Raw genomic sequence first — 11,723 nt, 5'->3', positions numbered from 1 at the left:
ACTAATGCCAAAATGAACAACATAAAATAGCAATGAATGCCACAGACACAATCATGTCTAGAAACCCCTAACTAATCAAGACGATAATAATATGCAACAATTTAAAATTTTTGAAGTACATTACACAAATATCCATCAGAACATTGAAAATTCTACTGTTAAAACAGTTGTTATATTTAATGATTGTAAGAACACAATTATCGGTAGATACTCAAGAAATCAACAGTTTGAGAATCGGTAAAGCATGAAATTTCTGGGCGAGCGATGACAAACTCATCTCTTGAAATACAATGATACTAACATCAATCATGATTGGAGAACCACCTCAGGAGAGTCGCCCGCCAGAACCACAGTTTTCTGGCACAGACTACCAGGTGCACATCGAGACACTAATTTTAATAAATAAAATAACCTAAACAAAACCAACAGAAAGAAAATAAGACATAGAAAATAAGCAAAGCTGGGATGGGGATAGAACACAAGCACTGGATGAGTCTGTCTTGATCCCAAACAAAGCAAACTGTGAGGCGCCGTCAACTGAGGAATCAGTGAGGGATCAAGTTGAAGCTCTTGCAATTTACTCAAATGTGAAGTTGGCCAGAAACATGATTGCGGCCACCACTTGTTTCCTTGTGTTTCAGTGAAAGATTAGCAAATTGTTGATCAAGATCACTGCTTTTAGCACGTCTATGGCTAGAAGATGGTTGCTGCGGTTGTGGCTGCTGCTGTTGCTGATACAAAGCTCGTAGTCTTCCCACTTCTCTCTCCAATACTTCATGCTCAACTGCATATTGAACCCACATATTCACTTCTGAATATTCTTAGTCGTATACTTTCAGGAAAAGTGCAGTATCTCCCCAATTGGGTGCAATTGTAAAAAAAACAAACAATTGAAAGTTGTATTTTAAGTCATTATTCTATCCCATCTAATCATTTTTTTTTTTCATTTTTGGCTAACAGTAACATATTTTAGGGATGACATAATATCAGATAAAACCTCTCAAAGAAGATTGGGGTTCATCTACTTTCCAAAGCCCATCAGGTAAAACCATTCTACTTTATCAATTTCTACTTGTGCACAAAGGGTCTCTACATGTCTTGTATTTTCTCTCATAACCCAAAGGCTAGCACCAAATCACAGACTAGTTGAAATGAATATCATATTTTAATCAAATTAAGATGTGTTGCATGATGTTGGAAAGGATTACCAATTACTAAAATCAAAAGCAGCATATACCACAACTACCTAGAAGATTAAGTGATAGGAAAAAAACTTACAATGCTTGATAAGATGCTCTTGAACTAAACTCTCTAACCGTTGCTTCAGTGTTTTATTCTCCATATTCAGAATCAGATTCTGCTGGTTGAGAAATTCGAGCTCAGCAGAAACTTCAGAGCCTTCTGCCTGGAGAATAAACAACAGAATGATATCAACAGCTTCAAAAAGAATACAATGAAGCAAGATTAAACTAAGATAAAATTCAATGTAAAAATGTCTCAAGCATGGTGACACTAACCTGTAGAGCCTGCACGTTTTTTTCAAGTTCAGCAATGTATTGAAGTTTCCTGACCCGTGAACGCTGAGCAAATTGCCTGCATTATATAGAAAGTTAAGCTTAATGAACAATAAAATATCAACCAAATTTTGTAGTTCCTCAATCAAATGCAATTAAGAAAGTTGTGAAACGTCATGAACAGACAAAACATATCGGTGTGGGTTCTCATGATGCAGAGCAAAAGGGTATGTGTTTGGCTTTCAATTCTGAAATTTTCAACTTCATCCAAACATTTGGAATGAGTAACTATGTTTCCTCAAAACTGAAACACATGAGAATAGGCAAACAGTAGCTGGATACATAAGAAAACAGGCTGAAACGACTAGGAGTTCGAGGCTGGAGGTTTATGAAACTCAAATCTCTCACGAATTTATTGGGTAAAGGATTAAGACATTAAGATTCATCCATACATATAGACTGGGGTGACTCTCGTATGATTCCCTCACAAAATAAAAACATGCGACAATGGGCAAATAACAACTGGCTACAAAGAAAAAACTAGAAGAATCCTGGGAATTTCAGAGAACATGTGGAACTCAAAAGAACCCAATCATTGTTATTTAGTGGCTAAAATTAACATACTGCTTGGCACGTTTAGTGTCCATCTCCAAAGTAGAAGGCTTGGCATGAAGTGAGTCCTTTTCAGAAGAACCCGTTGGGTCATGTGGTCCATATTCACCAGGATCCAGCTTTTTAGTAGGTGAAGACGGATTCCTCTCTGCTTCTCTCGAAGCACTCGATAATCCTGCATCTTGGATAATGGCATTATCCCCAGGAGAAGGAACTCCACCAGGAGGTGCAACTGAATTATCCCATGTCTGATTTTTGGTTTTTCCTAAAGAACTTGGGCCCCCATACGCAGAACCATGCTGTATATCTCTATAAAATTCAAAACATTGAGATCCCCATGAAGGCACCGAGTTTAAATTTTTGAACTCGTTATTGTCAGGAGTAAGATAATTTGTGCTTCCAACATTCCTTGTGTCAATATATGCAAAAGAATCACTAGATGAACGCCGATGACCTCCTCTGCGCACAGGAGTTTCTGGCTCATTGAGGAGTTCATCAAACCAAGAAGGTTGTTCCTCTATTAAAAAACTCTCTGAGGAAGTACGTTGATGGTGTGAATTTTCCTCTCTAGGCTTTGGAAGACCTTTTGGTCCAACCCCTGAACTAGGGATATAATCAGCATATGACGGGTAAATGCTAGGAAAGGGACTTTTTGGAGGCAGTAAAGAATTTTTTCCATTGTACATCATATTTCTGAAGTTAGATGGTCACTTGGAATTTTCCATGGCAAAGAAAACCAGGTCCTGCCACAAAAATTAACAATATCAATATCACAAAATTACTTCTGAAATTAAAAATTCATATATTGGAGTACCATAGCAACATTCTCGACTACAAATCTCAAATTTATCCAAGAAGATAGAAAACAAGACAGCATCAAGGAAACAAAACAACTTAACAAAATAGCCAATGCAGGTGAATTACCAATTCCAAAGAAATGTTGAAATTCTGAAGAAACCAAATATTCCAAAAAACGACAACGCAGCATCAATGCCCATTGTTCTCAACAAATCCAAAGGCGCACAACAATGCTTAGACTTTCAATGAACAACAATCTTCCAACTCAATCTCATTATTAACATCCCAAGGAACATTCAATAAACTGACGGCAAAAAGACTACCCACACATAAGGTGATCATGGAATTAGCCGTGCACCATATTACTACAGGGAATCGGTACAAAGTTGCTTCCACATGAAAGGAAGTTCACATATTCTAGCAAGCAACTCCAACACAATATCACCACTGCTCTCAGCTAAAAATTGGCACTACAATATCGATCTCCATTTGCAAAACAATCCTTTCGTTTATAAATCTCATGCTTCATAAAATTAAGCCTGAAATTATTAATACCCATGAAATATCAAAAATCCAATCTTTACGTCACCCACATTTCCTCATAACCCATAAACATCGCTCCACTCCATATTAAATTAAAAAAAAAAAAAGAAAAATACTAAACCCAATCAGACTGTATTCAATTACGTACTGACGAGGAGGTTTAGAATTCAATGAAATGCTAACCTTGAAATAATGGTGAATAAAGATCTTGGCAATGCAAATGCAATATAAAGAAAACCCAGAAAATGAATGAATCAAACCTTAATCGAATTCCATTCTTTTAGGGTTTCTTCTTATTCTTCTTCTTCTTTGGCGAAAGCCCCCCTTTGCCTTTTATTTGTTTGCTTGTTCCTGGATGTTTCTCTCCCCTCTTATATGATACTGGTTTTCTTGGATGGAGTATTTTTGACAGCCAAACATGAGGTGTTTTTATCGTTTTTATCGTCTTTATTATACAATTTTCAATCTCAGGATTCTTAAATTAATATTAGTAAATACCAAAAACATGTTTGCAACTATCATTAACCCTATCATTAACCGTTTAAATTATAATTATAAATGAATATAAATGAGTAATAGATAAGTTGGTCAGTATAAATAAAAAATAATTTGAGTATTTATAAAGATTTTATAAATGTAATACTTTTTTAACAGAAAACTCTAATGCCGACGCATATATGCTCAAAAAATTTACTGATTATGAAAATTATATTCATTTTGTTAATCTTTTTGTGTCTGTCAAGTGAGTCCATGATCTAACAAACATGGTCCGAATATTATCTTTTTAATCAATTGTTTGTTGTGAATCTTAAGCTAATGTTTTTATCTCAAAACCCACAAGGCAAGAATCATTAGTGGATAGAGGTTTAACCATACTGAACTTTCTTTTTCTTTTTCTTTTAAAACTTCAATAGAAGCTTCGTAAAGAATAAAGTATACAAGTTGACGATAAAAAGATGATTTGAACTTCTTTTAAACCATACAAAATCATGTTGAATCTTGATATTATCTATACCTAAAACAAACGTATACTTATTTCTATATTATCTTTTAGAGGAAAGTGCACATAAAAAATAAAAGTAATGCTAGTTGTCATCACGATGATTGATTATTGTGTTTAGATTACATTGAATGATATGTTCAATTACACAGTTTTTATGTCCCGTAGTTGGTCACCCGTGCCTGGTCATCCCAAGAGGGACAACAACAGCAGCAGCTAGGAACACTATTCTAGATTAACCAACCAAACAATTTCTTGGATTTACATTTGACCATGGTAGTATGACAACTTGCATTGGGCATTTCTTGTGGGAAAGATCACGTCTTGATCTAGGAAACTCAATGTTTTACTGTTCCTTAGAATTTTAAGACTATTTTACAGCTATGAAATAATATGCTTGAAAACCCACTTGTGTAGTGCGTGGGCGTGGGGTGGAGCAGGGGGTTGACAGTATCTTTACAGCTCATGGTTTTAATATATTATGACTTCCATTGGAAGACTTTTCTTACCTTTCATTTAAGCATTGACATTAACAATCAACATGCTCACTGTTGTGTCACCTGTCAAACTTCCTAGAATTTGAAATCAAGATTACAATAAAAAAGATGATAATGCCCCGTTTGGCCTCCATTCTTGTCAAATTTTAATTGTTGTAATAGTATTTTTTTAATAATGTGTGGTTGAAAAAAAATAATTTTTTTTTGATTTGCGTGTAATATTATTTTATAGAAAATTGTGTGATTGAAAATAAGAGAGAGAGAGAGAGAGAGAGAAAAAAAAGAATGAGAATGAGAATGAGGGCCAAACATAGGCAATATTTCAACATTTCGACGATAACAAAAACGAACACGAGTTTAACAGTGTTGTAATAATAATCAATCGAGAGCATAAGCCGGGCCGGTCATCTTGGCAGTACACATAATGGGTTGTCAAACTCAATCCCAGGCACTATTATGGTTTAGGGTAGTTTTTGGATTCTATATATGTAGCATGTGCTTTATACTTAGTTCATGGCATCAAATTGCCTATATGCCACCAAGTTGTGAAGTGGTCCAGTCCAAGCCTAGAACAGCAAAAAGATTATATTTTCTTTTCAAGATAAACAAATGTGAAAAGATTGTATAATTCCAATTTAACAAGTCAAAAATTTACATGTTACCCACAAATTCTTGGAAGATGACAAGAAATGTGTAGGGTGCAAAAGCCTCTTCATATGCAATAAATACCATGTTCTGGAAACATATAACTTCACATATCCTTAAGACTATGATTAGAGGTTAACACTTTGTTATGATATAATCATAGGGTCAAATGTTCTATAGTTGACTGTAAATGTAAATTACTTCACTCATATATGTCCATTTTAAAGAATTGAACAAGCTGAAACTCATTTAGCAACCAATAACTGTATCCACCTCAATCCACATTAGACCCGTTAAATCTTATTCAATTAAAAAGTATCTTCAAAAATAAATTATTTTTTCCTGGTCAAGTCTAAATAGTCTTGAAATATTTCAAATTATCTATTTTTCCTGTAAAATAAAATGGGTTCACCTAGAGCAATACATGATTTTCTCTTAGTCTTTCTGGATTGAGGCCTTAGCTTAGAAAGTGTAGGAGTACTATTACTTCTCAATCCAATTTATTAGGACTATTCGTTGGGATTGGTTCTATATAGTTGGTAGATCATGCCTACGGCATCCAAGAAATCCAGCTGCATTTGCCCGTTCATTTGAAGACAGAACAAGATGTGAGATATCACCCAATATACATAGCTAATGGGAATTAAGGCTGTCAATGAATTGAATTTTGATCTGAATTCGATGAAATTAACGGGAGATGGATTTAAAGTTTCAATCTGATAATCTGATTAAAATCCGAATTCGATAATCTGTTAACTAAATGGAGCAAATATGGATATATGTCGATCCGATCCGATTTATTATAATAATATTATATATTTTATATATTATATCATAATTTATTAAACATAATTTTTTCCATTTTGAAACTTATATTACGCTTTACGCATAATTTTCAAATAATAAATAATATTAGATAATAGTATAATATTTTTACTTGAAATATTCAAAGAGGCTTAATTTTTTATTAATTAAAATAAGATAAAAATAACTATAATAATTTGTTTTATAACATCAAAAACTAATAATTAATATATCCAAAAATAATTTACTTTGTTAAAATTGATATTGTTTTTTATTTTAATTATGTTAAGCTATGATTTTTAGTGAAAATAATAAAATAAACTAGTAAACACTTAGAATTGACAATTGAGTAATATCCCACATTAAAAGATCACTAAAACATTAGAAGAGAAGTACCCTTTAAAAATGTAGTATCCCACATAAGAAGATCATTAAAATATTCCAAGAGAAATCTTCTTTAAAAGGAACTAAAGGAACATTACTTGTATAAAAAATTGATTTGGGTCTTCTAGTATATTAGGTGAGCCCATCAAGATAGTTAAAATATTTTTTTTTTGGAAAAAAATGGTGGAAAAAAATTCGGATCGAATTATAAGATCAGATATCCGATAACATGGCAAATCGGATATGGATTTAACAATCAAATATCCGTTGGATTATCGGATCGGATCGGATAATTTTTCTTAACGAATCGAATCGAATTTGGATAGATCCGCTCCATATCTGATCCATTGACAGTCCTAATGGGAATGCGTGTTCAGTCTACAGTTACCCTACAAGTAGTAACTCTAGTCAATTACGAAAAACAGATTCAGGGAGTGAGGGGAAAAGCTAAAATCCCGAACGAGGGATTGGCTTCACCGCACTTCAGATACGCCGGAATGCCATCTTAACTCGTTCCTTAACACCTTCATTCTTGCTTTCGACCTCGCCACTTTCTTTGTCTAGTTGAGCTACATTCCCATTGATGTTGATCACCAGCTTTCCATCTTCCCTACATTCAACGTCTACAAAGAAAGAAATAGGAGTGCATATACGATTTTTTCAGCTTTCTTTGTGTCTTCTTCCTCATTTACCACAGGTTCCGAATCAACCACCATTTTAGGCATCTCCCTACTGGCATTTAAAACCAAAGCCACAACAGAGTCGGAGACCATATCACTAATCGGATCCGCTGTCCAATGCAGGGAAAGAAAATTTTCAGATTCCTGCTTCACAGTCACCCCATTGTACACTAGCAAAGTGGAAACCCCCAATTCCTCGTCCGTTAATGACTCCACACTTTCATATATCTGCTTAAGCCTGTACTTTATAACAGCAAAGGCGCCGAAGTACGGGATAGTAATCCTTTGAATTATATTCCCAGTGGATAGCTGAGAGAATACATGAAGATCCTCAGGTGGCATAATCTGATAGGTGAAGCCCTTTTTAACAAGTAAACCACTCACAATTTCACAAACTGAAGGTGTCTTTTCAGCCATCTTTCCAATAGTTTTTGCCATTTTCTACGAGTTGAAATACATGTCTACGGATTGGCAGTTCTTCGGGGTTATGATTTTGGTGTTTCAAAATAGATAATTTTGTATCTAACTGTATAAAGGCAGGCGCAGATGAGATGTTGTATGAATATCTACAAGACCTAAATTATCAAGAGGCTCTGCAAGCACGTTGAAAATTCGTCCTAGAGTCGCTCTACCGATCGGAACACTTAGATGAGCACCTGTGTCAATCACTTTCACTCCTCTCATCAGACCATCCGTAGCACTCATAGCTACAGCTCTAACTCGATTATTTCCTAATAATTGTTGTACCTCACAAATCACATTAATTGCTTGACCAATAATATCTCGACCTTTAACTACCAGAGCGTTATAAATATTAGGCATCTTGCCTGGCGGAAAGACTACATCTAGTATTGGACCGATGATTTGGACGATACGGCCCATGTTTTGTTTTTCAAGCGTGGAAACCCCAGAACCCGAAGTAGTAGGATTAATTCTCATAATAATAAACAAAATTTGTCGAAATTTTTTTTTGCAAAAAATATCGAATTCAAAATAAAGGTCCCATAGCACGGAGATCAATTAATTCAATAAGAAATGGGAGTTAGCACTCGATTTAGTCGGTACCATTCAATTGAATCCAATTCAATTGTTAGCAAAGACAGAGAGGAGCTTCGCTCTACCGATCGGAACACTTAGAGGAGCACCTGTGTCAATCACTTTCATTCCTCTCATCAGACCATCCGTAGCACTCATAGCTACAGCTCTAACTCGATTATTTCCTAATAATTGTTGTACCTCACAAATCACATTAATTGCTTGACCAATAATATCTCGACCTTTAACTACCAGAGCGTTATAAATATTAGGCATCTTGCCTGGCGGAAAGACTACATCTAGTATTGGACCGATGATTTGGACGATACGGCCCATGTTTTGTTTTTCAAGCGTGGAAACCCCGGAACCCGAAGTAGTAGGATTAATTCTCATAATAATAAACAAAATTTGTCGAAATTTTTTTTTGCAAAAAATATCGAATTCAAAATAAAGGTCCCATAGCACGGAGATCAATTAATTCAATAAGAAATGGGAGTTAGCACTCGATTTAGTCGGTACCATTCAATTGAATCCAATTCAATTGTTAGCAAAGACAGAGAGGAGCTTCTGTTTGAGCCTTCCCATCTCATTTGCTTCACCATGAACCAAAATAATGTTGGGAGGCATTAGCTCTTTCAAAAACGTGCTCGTTTGAGCTTAATCTGCATGCGCTGAGAAGGAAATATAATGCACTTGCATTTTTAGGGAAGCAGTCAAACCATTCGTGAGGGTAACTTCCTTCAGTTCATTAAAAATAGTCTTAGCCAATGTCCCATCCACAACATACCCAGGTATGGCACAAGCATTTCTCCTGTCTGAGCACTATTTATCAAACAGCTGTCACGACAAACCACTCTGAAGCCCACTAGGGCTTGCCATAACCACACATGGACCTGTGTCGTTAAATTCATCGATGCTTTTTAACTGGAAGATGTGCTTGAAATCAAATGGGTTCGAGTTGGCAAATTGATCCCAGATCTTCAAATTCATGGCATTAATGTAAGTTTGATAAACAGCCATGCAGCGTTTTGCAAGTGGCGAAGCTTAATATAGGGATTTTATGAAGATCAGGATGACTTGACCAGTATTCATCCAGGATCAGGAGAGGTTCTTGTGCACCGCCTAGGGCAAAAGCAGGAATTAGTACACGACCACCTTGAGTTACTGTAGAGTGAATAACATCAGTAAAGTGCTTCTCACGTATATGTCGTGGCTCATGGAGTTGAACACCGTAAGTTGATTCAATAATGCAAACAACTGGGGAGAATTGGGGGAGCTCAGCAGCTAGAAGGTGACGATCTTCTTCTCGTGAATAGTCTCCAGTGTAGAGAACACGAACACCAGCAATGTCAACCATAAACATGGCAGCACCAAGGAGATGACCAGCAGTATAACACCAAAAGCGGATACCATTACCTTCTAACGTCTGATGAAAGTCAATAACCTGGTACAAGGAATTGGTAAATTTCAGACAGCTAAGTTGTACGGTAATGAAAAATATCCCAATTTCAGACAGTTATGAAATCCAAAAATGGCCACACATGAAGGATCTCAAATATAACACCTCAATTTTATCCATGGACCGAAGAATGTCTTGTTCATCAAACAACATATCTTCAGCTGAGACCTTGCTCATTTTGACATAATCTGATAAGAGCAACTTGTAGATAGCTTTTGTTGCATGCATCATAAAAACTCGCCCTTTGAATGTAGTCTGTTGAACAGTAAGTAGTGAAAATCTCAGTAAAGAAAATTGCAAATTATGGCCGAATGGAAGTTCATGACAAAACCAACCAACCTTCTCCAGGAAATAGGGAAGGGAAGCAGCATGGTCCAAGTGAAAACTGCAGTAGGAAAGCAACTTATGAGAATAGAATAAGACACAAATTCAGAGAAGAAAAAGAATCAAACAGGAAATGGCAGACTAAAAAGTTCGGAACTCGTGATTAGAAATAAACTGAAAAGTTACAATTGCAGACGAATAGTTCGGGTTTGCAAGCACAGAGAGAGAAAGAGGGTCAAAGGTGATGTTTCAAACACAACAACAACATTGAACTTTTAAGATAGAACCACAAGTCTCAATCTAATATCAAGACCCAACAAGCTCAAATAAGCAATTCTGCATAAGCTGCAGGCTTGGAATGAAACGGTGCATTTTGGAAGAAGCGGTTGGTTATTGAGTCATCTTATTGGGAATAACATGTGTACTCAAATAAGCCACGATCTTGGATGAGCAATTAAGGGTAAAATCTCAAATCAATTAAGATATGAAATATTAACCAACATATAAAGATTTGGGCTTCTCACGTTAACCAGGCTTACCTATTGAGATGGACCCTAAATCTAAATATATACAAGAGAAAAAAATGAAGAGCATACTGGGTAATAAGAAGAACATCAATACATGAAAGATCAATTTCATGAAGTAAGGCAGTGCAGCCATTCCTGCAAAAGCTGGATGAATACGGCAGTCGAATTACCATTAAACGAAAAGAAATATAATTAGTTAATAAAAATAAGAATCAAGATGTCAAAGAAATGACAGATAACACAGCATCAATTCTAAAGTCCTTGTACCATAACAATTTTTCCCTTGTAAGACGTGTGAACACAGGATCGTCCCACTTCACTACCAGCCCCCAAAGGAGTTACAATAAGCTGATCCTCATCTCTTATTGCAGATCGCTTTAAGGACGATGCTGGTTGTCCTGTTGAAGCCATTGCACTTGACAGCCCAACATGAAACCTCCTTCAAATATTTCCTGCTGAGAAAAAGAGAGAGAAGAAACAAATGCCCAGAAACTCGTTAGCCAGATCTACAGCTACAATGAAAGCTTCAAGAAAGTGAAGTTCAAAACCAAGATTAAAGAAACGAACGGAGAATGCCAAAAGAAAAAATAATCGTAAAATAATCATAAATTGCAGTATAGCAATCCTTAACTTGTTCTTTCGGTACTCAACCAGAATTACCTTTATATTTATTTATTTATAATAAAATTCCCAATCAAGATTAAAAAAGAAACAAAAGAAAAGGTTAAAGGGCAAAAAGAAGGTCCCAGCTGCATAAATACAAACTCTAAACTGATCTGAATGGCTAACTTAATAGCCTGGAAAAAATAATTATCGAGTATCCACAAACTCAAACGAATGTAAAAACTTTAAGGCCTCCAGATTTTAATACCTTCCTTTCTTTCTTAGGATACACGAAAAC

General features: G+C 35.6%; 1 protein-coding gene and 1 pseudogene across 3 annotated transcripts; both read right to left on the bottom strand.

Annotated features, from left to right (window-relative positions):
* Positions 1 to 131: 131 nt before the first annotated feature.
* LOC111381806 (uncharacterized protein At4g06598-like) lies at positions 132 to 3,919 on the bottom strand. 3 transcript variants are annotated; one of them, XM_023005653.1, is made up of 5 exons: positions 3,728 to 3,919; positions 2,139 to 2,863; positions 1,518 to 1,593; positions 1,279 to 1,405; positions 132 to 784 (listed from the first exon to the last, which is right to left on the bottom strand). In XM_023005653.1, exons 2-5 carry the CDS (start codon positions 2,813 to 2,815, stop codon positions 582 to 584), a joined length of 1,083 nt encoding a protein of 360 aa, XP_022861421.1. In that variant the 5' UTR covers positions 2,816 to 2,863; positions 3,728 to 3,919; the 3' UTR covers positions 132 to 581. The 3 variants fall into 3 exon arrangements, with proteins under 3 accessions (XP_022861421.1, XP_022861409.1, XP_022861415.1); XM_023005641.1 differs by having other exon boundaries at positions 2,139 to 2,869; positions 3,728 to 3,916; XM_023005647.1 differs by having other exon boundaries at positions 2,139 to 2,869; positions 3,651 to 3,738.
* A 1,573-nt stretch (positions 3,920 to 5,492) lies between these two features.
* Positions 5,493 to 11,416, bottom strand: LOC111376860 (annotated as a pseudogene).
* Between the last annotated feature and the right edge of the window lie 307 nt (positions 11,417 to 11,723).

Source organism: Olea europaea, chromosome 3 (genome assembly GCF_002742605.1).
Source record: "Olea europaea var. sylvestris chromosome 3, O_europaea_v1, whole genome shotgun sequence".
Lineage (NCBI taxonomy): Eukaryota > Viridiplantae > Streptophyta > Magnoliopsida > Lamiales > Oleaceae > Olea > Olea europaea.
This window is presented reverse-complemented; position numbering and strand designations above follow the sequence as displayed.

Excerpts from the sequence above, each read along its gene's own strand:
- LOC111381806 (XM_023005653.1), bottom strand. The coding sequence starts at position 2,815 with ATGATGTACAATGGAAAAAATTCTTTACTGCCTCCAAAAAGTCCCTTT. Across the intron at positions 1,594-2,138 it reads GACACTAAACGTGCCAAGCA|GCAATTTGCTCAGCGTTCAC; the intron begins GTATGTTAATTT and ends TATATAATGCAG. Across the intron at positions 1,406-1,517 it reads AAAACGTGCAGGCTCTACAG|GCAGAAGGCTCTGAAGTTTC; the intron begins GTTAGTGTCACC and ends TTTATTCTCCAG.